The following is a 13,811-nucleotide window of genomic DNA, read 5'->3' as shown; positions in this document are numbered from 1 at the left end:
TTAGTCCATCTCAAAACCTCAGATCATTCAGCATTTGTTCTTTTTCACTGTAAAAACATACACGAAAGGTCACTATCACATATGCAGTTTCCTACAGCAGCAGCATGTCACCATCTGGAGCACTCACCTGGAACATTGTGTGTCCGCGTGGGAGCCACAGAAATGCTCCGAGGGATGGAACATGAGGACAGGCTGAGAGCTGGAGCTGTGCAGCACGGAGGAGAGAAGGCTGCAGGGAGAGCTGAGAGGGGCCTGTGTGTCTAAAGGGGCTGTAAGAGAAAGGGGACAGGCTTCTGCAGGGCGTGTGGTGATGGGATGGGGAAATGGCTTCCTGCTGAAAGGGGGGGGGAGATTCAGGTGGGATATAAGGAAGAAGGGAGGTGAGGCACTGCACAGACTGCATTGAGGTGGTGCAGACACCCAAGGTCAGGGAATGGGGCTCTGAGCACTGATGGGGCTGTGGGTGTCCCTGCTCAGTGCAGGGCTTGGACCTGATGGCCTTGAGGGTCCCTCCTGACTCCAGCCATTCTGTGACATGAATGCATCATACTTACACTTGCAGACTTTGAATCAAGATATGCAGAACACAGCAGGAGAAATACTTTTTCCCAATTCATTTTTATTTTGGTTTCCACTGCTTTTACAGCATTGATATAGGAATAATTCATGCAAATTTATCACCTTAAATACAGCAAAGAGAAAACTCACTGGTAAGAGTATTTCATAGAGCTCCATCAATATAACACAATGAAGGTACATAGCAGCAATAAGATAAAGTGCATTGAGCTGTCACTCTTAGTAAGAGCTTGGGGAAGACTGCTTTTAGAGTTACCCAAATTCCAAGGCTTAGTTTATTATTTCTCAAGAAAAGCAGAAGATAACAACCTCTTTGCTAATAGTGTTCATTCCTCAACCAAGCTGAATTGAAGAACAGCTGTGTTTGAAGAGGAATCCAGCCTGTAGGTCTCTCTGTTAGAAGCCTGATTTGTGATCACCCAGCTGCTAGTGACAGGGGTACACACGTACTGGAACAATCATCTCCCACATTAGCAGTTCTACTTCCTACAAAACTCAGGTGGTTCTTCCCTCCATTCTATATGTTGGGTTTCAGCATTACAGCGAGAGCACCTCCATCACCCAAATCTGAGCAGCACCACAAACACACGCTGCCAAGACACCACATCCTGAGAACACATCCATCTCTTTGCCTTCACAAACCTGACCCCAGCTCTGAACATCAGCTCACTGATCAGATTTCCTCTAAGGCTGAAGAGATCTAGCAACATGTCTCCAAGGGTGAGGTCAGTACTCCAGGTAGTTAAGAGCTGCTTGTCAGCACATAGTCTCCTTCTGCCTGGAACTGGCAATTTCCTGTTCTATCAGGGATCTGCTCCATGTTTTAACTCAGCACCGTACACTGCTTGTTACAAATGTGCGTGTAATAGCTTACATACAGAGACAAAGAGCTCTGCTGTAGCATTGTGTGGATTCAGAGTAACAGTCCACAATACCACTTACACCAGCATACTTCACCACAAGCCCAGAGAACACAACGCCAAAGGCAAGGACTCACATTTCTCTCTCAGCCATTCTCAGTTCTGATCCAAACCACATCTGTGTACTGGTGGCTCCCTGAGGAAACAGTGCAGCCAATGAAGTGCCCTCTGATGAAAATAGCTTTTCGGTTTGGGCTGCATTCAAAGCTGTCCACTGAAAGTGAAAGCTGTGTTTGCTTCCTGCCTTCCAGGGACACGAGGAGAGTCTGCCAGCTCCAATACAACCAAGACACTTCAAGTCACATTGCAAATCTTAACACAGCCTGAAGTACTTACTGCTACTTCGCTATTCTTTCCTCAAGCATCAGGCAGCTTCCTTCTGGAACCTCACCTGAAGCAGTGAATGTGTCACAGGCACACGTATTCATACCTGAGCATGAATGAGGAATCCTAAGGCCAGCTGATGTCATTTTCAAGTGAACTCCCAAATCCAGCCGTGACTTTCTCACTGATAATTCATCTTCTCCAGCATTTGATTCTGAACAGATTTAGGTTGACCTTAACTCCAGAACTGCAGGATTAATTATGGATTATGGAGAGACATTTTGTGGGCTACATAAAGATCATTCCCTATACTTGGTAAAATACAGACCCACCGAGTGGAAAATAGGTTTTACAGCACAGGAACCTGATCCTGGTACTACTGAAAGCAGTGGGAATTCTTCCACTATCAATCCCAGAAAGAAGAGGCTCCAGTCCTTACAATGCCCAAGTCTTATACTCAAAATTAAGAATTGTTTCAGGGCAAAACTCAATTCATTTCATCTATTTGCAAGTAGAAGATACCTGGAAAGAGAAAAAGTGACTTAACCCATTTCTACCCCAGCATTAAATAGGAAGGATGGGTCTCTGTCATCTTCCTCATACTCTTAACAGAATAGAAACAAATCTCATTACTGCACAGACTCATGTCATCCTATGGGAACTCTATGTGAAGTGAAATCTCTTACAGCATGTAATCCCTGTGCTGTCCTCACAGCCAGGTGATGGTAATGGAATTCCAGAGGCCTGCTTCCAGAAACACTGCTGTGCAATTGCCAAACCCCACCTATTCATCAACCTATCCCACAAGGCAACCTGTCAACTGATTCACCTTTTCATTACTGATTTCCTTCTTCAACAAACTGCCAATTATCAGCACCACCTCCTTCATAGCAGCTGGCTGTGTCTTTGCTAATTAGTTGCCTACAATGTGAAATGAGCCAAGCTGCATTATTGGAGAGCTCTGAAGAGGAAGAAATTAACTCAGCAGACAATAAACGTACCAAAGCAAAAATCTTAGTCCTTTTTGCTCTGGAAGAGAACTAAGTTTTGTTTACAGGTTTAAACATGCTGACAAAAATAAACCTGACCATGAAGATAAACAGTGCAGCAGATCTCTGCCATGTTTTACAATAACAGAAGGTGAACCTAGGAGATAGGTTTGCACAGGCAAAAAAAAGTACTGCGGAACTGTTATAGCTGTGTGCATAAGATCACTGTTTAGAAAAACAGCTGCTTGTCACATACATAAACTTGGGGCTTTGAAGACAAAAGCTCCACCTTCATGTAGTAAGATGAATGACTCCGAACAGTGTGTTAGAGTAACTTCTAAACTGATAAACACTTTTAGAATTCACTGTTCCTGTACTTCAGTGTTGATTTTAAAAGCCCCCTGTAAATGTACAAAGCACATGTTCCTTCCAACGTAGCCTGTTCTCCTAAGCAGGAAAAGGAAGAGCTACAACAGCGAGTGTTCAGAGGTGGGACACAAAACAAGGATGCTGAATCCTACTGTTCACACAGCAACTGGAAACTGGCAGGAGCCTTTTGCACATTCCCCTTAGGGATTCCATCACCCACCATATTCTCTGCAGTAACTGAAGCAGCACTGAAGGGAAACGGCGTTGTTTTTCTCCTCTTCCCACACTATCTGCTTTGCTGCAGGTACTGATGTGTGAACATGTTAAGTTCACTATCGAGCCAACCTGCCTTATTCCTGTAAAGACAAGAAGTCTCTGTTAGGTGAATACAATCATTCTTCCCAAGGCAATCTGAAAGAAGCATGAGTAAAACTATTCCACAGCAAGGCATTGAGAGGAATGCTGAGGAGGTCCTTTCCAAAATGCTGCTACTATTCCTTGTCTCCTTCAGGTCAGAAACACCACCCTGCCAACAACCCCCAGCTTCAAGGTTCATAGTGAGATCTGGGTCACAGCTTTAAACTGGTCTTATTATTTGTGTAGGTAAAGTATGTAAAAAAAAAAAATTCTTCCCAACAGCTTTTGTAGGGTGAAGACAAACATCAGACTCAAATAATGCAATGGCAAGGGTGAGACTTTTGAGATGATTTTCTAATAGCCTGGAGAAGAGTTTGCAGGAATAGAGGACTGAATGTTTTGGTAAACAGAAAAGAACTGCAATTTTGCACCAATTAGAAGTAAGAAGGAAACAGGACCTTAATGAGACAAAAGATTTAAATGACTGTTCAGAGTACATGGGCTTAGCACCTCTCCTTCTAACAGGTTAAAAAACCAAAAAGCACTGCTCACCAATACCTCAGTATCCTTTCTCACCCAATAATCTAAGTGACTTTTCTATTTAGAGGCTGAAGGATATTGTTTCGATATCTCTACCAGACATTTTAATGCATTGCAGCAAATTGGTTTTCATATAACATTAAAAAGGAACACAATAGTGAAAGATACTGAGGTCTGCAAATCAAACACTACGATGAAAGAAGGGCTGCACTCAGAGGTACATCCTCATCTGAACATCTTGGGGCAATCGCAGGAAAACCAATCGTATGCAGACGTTCGTGTTTGTGAATAAGAAAAATCTCACCTCAGCAATTTTGCTTTGCTCTGCAGTGAATCCAAAACTTCAATTTTCTTATTCATGGCAGAAATTTCTTGCTCAAGATTCTCCCGTGTGACATCCACTTGCTGACACAATTGAGAAAATGTTCCAGCAAGCTCTCTATGGAACAGGAAGAATGGTGTAAAGTTAGAAGGAAACACCAAATTCAAGGCATAAATGCCTTTGATGAGTAGTGACAATACTAACTCAGATGAAATCATCTCTCCACTTCTACACAAGAGCACATTAGAACTGTCAGAGAAATCTGAGAGACTGAAGTACTAAGACTACTGCTTAGAAACACCCATATACAACACCATGTTATTAAAAAACCCACAAAATAACCCATAGTATTCTTCTAAAACACAAGTATTAGTATATTTTTTATAATCCTGAGTTCAGCAAGCAGATATCTTCATTAAACAAGCAATATCACCCTGAACAAAGCTAACAAACACTAATTAGAAAGCCACGAGAACTCAGATAAAGATGTTAGATGAATATAGGCAACATACTGTTGGACTTGGTGGCTGCAATTAGATCCTGTATAGCTGACAATAAGCTGCAGCTTCTCTCCAGCGTACTCTACAAACTGTCGTTTGAAAGCTCTCTCCTTTGCTTTTGTGGTCCAGGTGAGGCGTTCATACACATAAAGCAGCCCGTAAAGGCCAAATGAGAGAGCAATCAGCCTCCAGCCCACTGCCTTCCAAACCTAGAATAAGCACAGGGAAAAACAAATGACACAGCTGCTATGCAGGAATGATGCTGCCCCCTTGAGCACTTGTATTGTGAAAGTTAGCCAGAAACCTCCAACGACAGCCCTGACTTGCAAGTAGTTTCACTGATGAGACACAGTTTGCTGCTAATGTTCAGTCTACAAACTTAGAACACGTGGGTTCACTTCTCCAGGTCATTAAAGTCACATTTGCGTGTGCAAATGAACTTGGCCTAGTTCACAGAATTCTTGTTTCTGAAGGAAAAACTGTTTTTAGGGAACCACCTTCCTTTTGAGAAATCATCCACCCCCACATGCTCTGAAAAATCATGGAGGTAAGGAATTGTTACTGGAGAGAAACTTAATGTTATTTGTAGAATGGAAACTAGTTACCATGCAGCTTGAGTTAAATCTCTATTACTCTTTTCTTCTGCAGTTTTGGGAGACTGAACATTCAAAACTTTGGTTTGTTTTCTCACAAGACAGAAAAGTAGGCAGTGCTGGCTGCATGTGAAATAAATTAGATGGAACATCTAAAATTCCAAATAGGAAGGTGTGCATCATCAGAGAATCTAAGCAGAAATCTCACCTTTAAACTCAGACCCCAGTCCTCAGTCAACAGGAAAAATACTATTTTTCTTCTATTCTCACAAAACCAGATTTTACAACACAATTTGAAAGGTTTTTACCTTCACAAAACCTCTGGTTCCCCACGTAACTATTATGCAAAATTATGCTCAGTGTTTTATCCTCTATTTGCATACAGAAAGTATTTCACTGTCTGTGAACTGAAAATATCTACAGGTCTCTGCAGTGACTTTCCAAGCCGAGGTTATTTATCTAGATGCTCCTCAGACTGTCAACCCACCACGCCACCAACCACGATGATCCCCATGGAAGTTCGGGAAGTTAACGAGGCCAGTCCAGTGACCATCGACACCATGAGCTCTTCCTGGGTCATAGAACCCTGAGGCAAAGGAGGCAGACTGGGATTTGCTGGTGTTAAAGGGCGTTGAATCTAATCAGAAAAGCAGGGACAAAAACAAAGAAAACAAAAATAGAGTACAGAATAAAAGAACGCAAGATGTTGCCCTTCTCAGCAAAACACTGGAGTTAATAATACCCCACCAACCTCTGACTACTAAGTTACCTTACCTGGTCATTATAGCCCATTAAGGCCCGACGACCATTCTTTGGTCCCAAAAATCTGTTCACCAGCATTGTCCATCCAAGTGAGAAATGGAATTCTATATCTTCTTGGAAGTCAGCACAAAGCTTATCACAGTTCAGATCATAGCTGAGTGTGAAGCACTGCCGGGGAATTAACAGGTCTATCTGGCCTCGCAGTGAGAGTGGGAGCAGTGGCTTTAAACCATCTGCAAGAACAGAACATGAACACATTCAGAATACAGGAAATTGAGTTCACAGTAATTAGCTAGACTTGCATTCCATAATCAGAATGGATATTGGTTGTCCCATACTCTGCAGTTGTTTTTGTTAGTATCTTGAATTTCCTGAAGCCAAGCAAGTTGCAGTGCAACTTTCAACTCAGAAGGATGCCTTTCCATGGGCACTCCCAAATCTCTAAAGGTAGCTATAGTTTACAGTTTAGTAGTAGCTTGGAAAACAGAAGGCCAGTTCCAGAAGTGCTTTTCTCTCAGCAATGAAGGATTAAGCTAATTGATTATATTCATTACTAAAGCACTGAACAAGTTTAGCCAAAGAGTGGAAAAAGCAGGAATAACTCATCCTCTACATATAAATGTTACTAATCACAATGGAAACTAAGACAATGCCACCCGCAAACAGCTATCAGAGGAACAAGAAACCCCGAATATCCACCTAGTTATTTTGCATTACAGTTACAGGAACAAAGGGTAACAGTGCCTGCAGAACTGACCTATCATTTCTTGCTGCATTGTCTGCAGGGAAGCTGTGATTGCATTGGAACAGCGATCTGACATGTTACGGCCCAGGCCTTCCTCAATGTGTTTATGGAGCTCCTGACAAACAGAGATGGGTTACTGAGATTAAATAAGCAGAAGATACAAGCTGTAGCTGCTAGAGCTTCCCAGTTAAAAAAAGCTCCCAAAGCAAGAGCATGCATTCTGTCTGCCCACTCTTCTAACATCAGCTTCATTTTTCTCCTTTCTTCAGTGAAGGAGAGGAAAAAACAAATCACGAAATTTCACACGTACATTGTAAATGGGAAAGGTGCTGTCTGAGGTACATAAAGCAATATGCCATACATGTATCTGTTTAATGCTGAGGTTAGTTTTAAACATAATTTTCTTCCTTTTTTAATGCACCATTTTTCACAGAAGCTATCCCAAAGCAAAAGAAAACATAAGAGAGGACGTCTTGCAATATTAAAAGCTCAGATCTTCCTAGCTGGAAGAATGTTAAGTATCTCAAAGAGCTGGTGTAGTTACCAACCCAGAGCCTGCTGACTAATCAAAGGGCAGCCCAGAAGCTGTTAGCAATATACAAGAAGCAACCATGACTTACGTTCTTGTAAACTTTAAGAACGACTTGAGATGGATGGAAATCTGCTTGGTATTCATCTACCAGCACTGAAAGCCGTCTGATTTCTTCTGCCATTGCGTTTGATACCTGGAGGAAGAGCCACCCAGAACAAAGTTACTATACTGCTTACTTAAAGCATCTTATGAGTCTCCCTGAAACATATCCGCAGGTGTTCCACTTTCCCTTTTACTGCCTCAAGGAAAGTAAACAAACAACAAACCCTTCTTCTGAAAGCATTTATTCTCTTTGCATCCACATTTCTACCCACTCAGACCTGTCAGCACTTAACATTTCTCCCCCTGTGCTGGTGGCTGTTTCAGACAATCCCTTCTCTTTTTCAGCAGCCCCTCCTCACCTGCCTCTCCACTTCTTCTGTGATCTGTTTGATTTTCCGCTTGTAGTCTTGAGTGAGGAGCTCCAGTTGCTTGTCAATAAAACCTAAACGTTCCTGTCGTTCCTCACGCATTTCCAGACAGTAAACTCTGATTAAACAAAAAGGTACCCATGAAAAAACTAGATAAGAACATTTCTGATCTGCAAACACCTGGAATTCCAGAGACAAAAGACATTCTCCAACCCAAGAACAAAGCGTACCAGTATCTACAGTACCTACATACATAATATCTACATACACACAGCACACAGGATATAAAGGATGTTCCTCTCCCAATATCTCCGCATTTTTTCTTGGCATTTTAAATGCTCATACTGCTTTAATTTTCTCCCACTTTGTCATGAAAGCACCGAGCATCAGCATCTCCTCACCGCTGTTCCTGGGCAGCAACATGCACAGAATCCATGATGAGACGAACATCCTCAGCGATCTGCTTTGCTCTCACTGTATGCTGCTCAAATTTTGTTTTCACTGCTGACTGGGAGATACATTCCTGTACACAACAGAAGTCAAGATTAGCAGAAGGCAGAAATACACTAATGCACCTGTTCTGTTTCCTAAGTGTGGTACCACTCCATGTTCATAAACTTTCAGGACTAAGCCTAAATGGAAGGCTACAACGTTTAACACTCACCTCAAATCTCCTCTCAAAGTTTTGAAACTCAAACATTCTCACTTGAAAACCATCTGCCAGTGCTCCACCTGAGAGTAGGAAGGTAAAAAAAACAACCAATTAAGTTTTCAGAAACCCTAGTCAGATGCTGGACATCAGGAAATACTCCTGCTTTACCTGGAAGCCAACGCAGAAAAGTAGCCAATTCATTCCCTTTTATTTTGTCTGTTCTCTTAAGAATCTGATCATTTTAATAAACTCAGTTTTGCCTATTTCTTAGACAAGATATTCTCTTATTTTCTTCTCTAGAAGAAAGACTCTGTTAGGTGTTTCCTCACCTCCTTCTGGCATCCCTTGAGCCTTCTGAATCCTGGCATTCAGCACTTCTTTTGCTGACACGAAGAAGATTCGATCCCCTGCTTGTGCTCGATCCACCACACCCAGCTCATCTACCAGGAAACTGGTGCAGCGCTCCATGTGCTGCCGACGCACCTGAGGGATAAACAGGAACACCTCTGTGTGCAGTTACATCCACTTTAAGCTCCATCTCAAAAATCAGATCAGGCACCCAGATGCCCTCTGCTGGTCTAAGTTACTAATATGAAAGAATAAGAAAACAACCTTGCAGTCTATCAAATCTTCCAGAAGTCATCCAAGTCATCTAACTTACAAACTGCCTGGTGGAGTTCATGATTTCCACTTCAGAAATCTCCAGAGCCATGCTGTGACCACTAGCCTATACTCCCTCTAGTTTCCACTAGTAATATTTTATTACTACAGTAATAACAAACTAAAACAACCATATCTAACACTTCATGATTCTACTCACAAGGACAAGAGTCAAAATGGTCTCTATAATGGATTCAAGGCAAAGAGAAGGAATTTAAATCACAAACCTCTTCCATGTATTCTGGTTCAGAGGCAGATGCATCCCAGCGGTTATTTAAAATAAATATATTGGGTCGAGACAGACGTTCATTCACCTTGTGAAAGAACTGTTTCTCCTGTGCAAAATGGAATACAACCTCTTAAATTAGTTTGTCAGCATGTTTCAACTTTCAGCCATATTCACTGACCACTATTAAGTGAACCTGAACATACAGTCTGCATCAACGTTGATTCGGAATTTGCCACCAGAACAAATACATCAGCATCCAGACAGAACTTGTCAATCCAACTGTCCAGCTCTGTGGTTACATCAATGCCAGGGCTAAGAGCAGAAAGAGAAGAAACAATATTATTACATGGAAAATTCAAAAATATGTTTTAAAAAGTTAGTATGAGACTTGTTTTGGCTACACAGGGCACTATTTTCTGTGTCTGAGCCACACCACACTGCTTTAAGGTTTTAGTTTGCAGACTCCAAACTAAAAGGACAAATCAAGATAAACTATGGCTGTTAACTACAGGAAAGGACTTTAGTCACTGTCACAGATTAAAACAAGGTCACATTCCTTGATATCTGCTAAATTCATATTTGAATACCAATAAATCTGTGGTAAAGAGGAAAAGAAAGACAGATATTCTCACCTGTCCATGAGCACCAGGTCATCCTTTAAGAGAGGACATTTGGAATTGGGCCACATTACGCTTACTAGGCTGCCAGCATTCAGAAGCTCATCTTGATGGAGGGCATGAGCCAGCTGGTTTACTGTCTATTAATAATAAATGTATAAAATTTATATATTATATAAATATAATATATAAAAATAATATATAATAATATTATATACTTATAATGTATAAATAAATTAATAATAAAAGTAAATACACACATATGTATATATATACATATATATATATATACATAAAAATATTTCACATATGCTAAGACAATTATCTCCCCCCTTCAATTAGTCACAGTCAATTTAAGATAAAACCCAACACAGAATTATTATCTCCCCAAGTGTTTCTCCACACCTTGAATTTCTCCAGCCAAAAGACAATCACCCAATAAGAATTTATAAGAAGAATTCCCATTAAGTAAGGCCAAGGAGCTATCAGGAAGGCCATAACTTTGGTCAGTCATAAAGAGCTGAGAATTTCCTGAGTCATCATTCCAACTCCCTGTCAGCACAACTACAACATATCATCTTCCACATATAATGAAGTCTCATGCCATAGCTTGCTTCACTCCTTCCATTCATTGAAAACCTGTTATTAATCTTTGCTCCTTCAATGAATATAGTCCTGAACTGTTAAAAATCTATTCACGGTGCTTTCATTTTCTTTTTCTTGTCTCCTTCTCTGGCACTGGAGCACAGCTCTTCTCCTATACCTAATGCTTAAGGAATTTGTACCTTAACACTCTTCTTTTCCTCCGAGCCTTCAGTAAGAAGGAAAGCGTCATGACCATCAGTCCCTTCTACACGCAGGAAACAATTAGTGGTGTGCCCAATTCCTGAAGGAAGGACTTTGTCCCATAGCATGGCATTTATCACAGTGCTTTTTCCATTGCTCGTCCTAAAGCAAGATTAAAGAACAGCATAGCTGGGATTCTGAGCTCAGAACATGTAATCTAAACCAAAACAGCTCCAGAATACTAACAATTCAGGTGCTACAAAACAACTTAAAAAAGAATCCATTTTTCTTATAAATAGATTATATTCTACAGTATTTGATTCCCATTCACACAAGTACGAGCACTAGGGATATCTGCCACACGTTGCATCCAGAAGCTGGAGCACTAATGCTTCTATAAATACTTTCTTTTGGCTATGATCCTAAAGATGCAAGTTTCTTTACCGAGTAGGGAGTGTAGGCAATGTAAGCACTTGACTTACCTTCCAAAAAAAGCCACTTTCATGTGTCGCCTCGCCAGCACTTCACTAATGCCACTGACTTTTGACAAGTAGCCTTTGACTTCCAATACCTGCTCCTCTGTGGTGACAGGATCAAGCTCTACATTCTTGTGTGTTTCTAAAAATCAAAACACATCATGCCCCTGAATCTCTGAAGTGATCTGCCTCAGTACTGGGTGAAACACCTCCCCATAATTTAACACGCACAACCAAATGGTTATCTGTATCTCACAGTTCAGACAGGTCATGCTGAAGCATGCAGTTACACCCAGCGGCATTTATCTGCCAGTCTCTTTCCTGTATCTAATAACCATTCTTATCCTCATGACCGCCTTAAGCAGAACGCATCCAATGCTTCAAACATCCCAGCACCCTTAAAAACCTTCTCTCTGCATCGTAAGCTGTAAAGCCAATTACTGTATATGTTCCACGTCACTGGCAATGACGTGTCTAGGCAAGAATACTGAAAGGATTATATGCACACAAGCAAAAGAGCCTTAAATAGTTCATTTTAAAAACAAAACATACACACAGAAACAACCTTCCCCAGAAACAACAGAAAGTAGCCCACTAACTAGCTTGGTTTCATAAGTTACCAACTTAAGTCAGCTTTGAAATATGAAGCCTAAACTTCAAACTCAGTACAATAATTTTCAGTCCCTCATACAAATACTAACATATAAAGAGATACGTATTTATAAATAAATGTGGGTTTTGGTGTGTTCCTTGGGAACCACGTGCAGGCAAAGCACCATTCAGCTCAGCTTACCCTCCAGGAATGAGGAGCTCTCATTGATGTATGCAGCCAGTTGCTCAAAGATGCCATTGATTTTCTTCTTTGCAGTGACAAAATGTTTGAGTGGAGAAGCATTTACCTCAGCCATGTGTCTTTTATCCTTCTTCACTGCAACTATTGACTTGGAACGAGTAAACAACAGGGACATTGCGCTACAGGGAAAAAAATCAGTAAGGAAAAGGGACTCACTGAGGCCTAAGAGCTACACAACCAAATGCCTGATATTTAATCATAGAATGGCTAGGCTGGAAAGGAACTCACACAGTTCCAACCCTGCCACAGGCTGGGTATTCCCCACCAGCTCAGGCTGCTCAAGGCCCATCCATGGCCATGGGCACCTCCAGGGATGGGGCTCCTACAGCTCTGGGCAGCAGCGAGAGAGATTTAAGTCTCCTCTCTCTTAGTTTAAAATCACTCCCCCTTGTCCTATCACTGACTACCTATGTAAAAAATTCACTTCTCTCCTGTTTATAAGCTCCCTTCAATTACTGTAAGGCAGCAATGAGGTCTCCTTGGAGCCTCCTCCAGGCTGAATAAGCCTTGCTCCCCCAACCCTTCTCCATAGAAGAGGTGTTGCAGCTCTCTGGGCATCCTCACAGCACTCCTCTGGATCTGCCCCAACAGCCCCACATCCCTCCATTGCTGGAGGCCACAGGCCTGCGTGCAGAACTGCAGCTGGGGCCTCACAAAGGCAGAGAGCAGGAGGAAAATCCCTTCATCCTGCTGGTACCCTTCTGCTGCAGCAGCCCAGGATGCTGTTCTGTGTATCAGCCTTCAGGGCTGCCATCACACAGTGCTGGTTCATGTTAAGATTTTCATCTACCAGGATCTCTCTGGATGGCATTGCTTCCTTCTGCCCTGTCAGCTCACTGTGGTGCCATCAGCAAACTGATCTTGATCCCACTGTGTACGTCCTTACGGTATGCATACACACATATATAAAGTGTATATTGATACAGGTGATGTCTCAATACAGACCCCTGGGAGACAGCCACCTAATGAGCAGACACCTACTGAGAACTAGATAATACACATTCTAAAGATCATCCAACTAGGAACGTTTCCACTTCCCACACGCAGAAGTCACTCAAACATCTAGAAATAAAAAAAAGCCCACCTTCCCTCCTCCCTTCCCAGGGATCATTCCCTCCTTTCCCCGCTTACTTTTCAGGATGTGTTTCGCTCTCACAAGCCGGGCATGATCAACTCGAGCCCCTCCGGAACGCGAACAGTGCCGTTTCACCGCAGCTCTTTCCCTCACGCCGAGTCCAGCCGCCCTCCCTACGACAGAGGCGGACGGAGCGCGCAGGCCTCGAACTCGGCCCTCACAGAGCGGCGGACTCCCGCCAAAACAAAATGGCGGGAAGCGCCTTCTCCCACAGCGCGGCCGCCACCTCAGAGCCCCGAACTCCTCACAGGAGCCGCCCCGCCATCCCAACCCGGGGCCAACGCTCACCTTCACGGCCTCTCCCGCAGCGCCGCCATCTTAACCCTCAGCACCACCCCTGTGTGGGCGGGCTCAGCCCGGAGCGCTTCGGGAGCTGTAGTTCTTTCTGAGGAGCCGCCCCCCGC

General features: G+C 42.6%; 1 protein-coding gene across 1 annotated transcript; it reads right to left on the bottom strand.

Annotated features, from left to right (window-relative positions):
• Nucleotides 1-599: 599 nt before the first annotated feature.
• On the bottom strand, nt 600-13,797 carry MFN2 (mitofusin 2). Its single transcript, XM_072354253.1, has 19 exons — nt 13,696-13,797; nt 13,404-13,520; nt 12,213-12,391; nt 11,426-11,561; nt 10,943-11,105; nt 10,173-10,297; nt 9,744-9,852; nt 9,539-9,646; nt 8,981-9,134; nt 8,664-8,731; nt 8,401-8,522; nt 7,991-8,117; nt 7,618-7,722; nt 7,010-7,112; nt 6,265-6,485; nt 5,978-6,127; nt 4,910-5,106; nt 4,380-4,514; nt 600-3,534 (listed from the first exon to the last, which is right to left on the bottom strand). Exons 3-19 carry the CDS (start codon nt 12,385-12,387, stop codon nt 3,465-3,467), a joined length of 2,268 nt encoding a protein of 755 aa, XP_072210354.1. The 5' UTR covers nt 12,388-12,391; nt 13,404-13,520; nt 13,696-13,797; the 3' UTR covers nt 600-3,464.
• Nucleotides 13,798-13,811: the final 14 nt, after the last annotated feature.

Source organism: Excalfactoria chinensis, chromosome 20 (assembly GCF_039878825.1).
Source record: "Excalfactoria chinensis isolate bCotChi1 chromosome 20, bCotChi1.hap2, whole genome shotgun sequence".
NCBI classification, from domain to species: domain Eukaryota; kingdom Metazoa; phylum Chordata; class Aves; order Galliformes; family Phasianidae; genus Excalfactoria; species Excalfactoria chinensis.
Note: the sequence above shows the minus strand (reverse complement) of the source record. Positions and strands in the feature narration are given on the sequence as shown.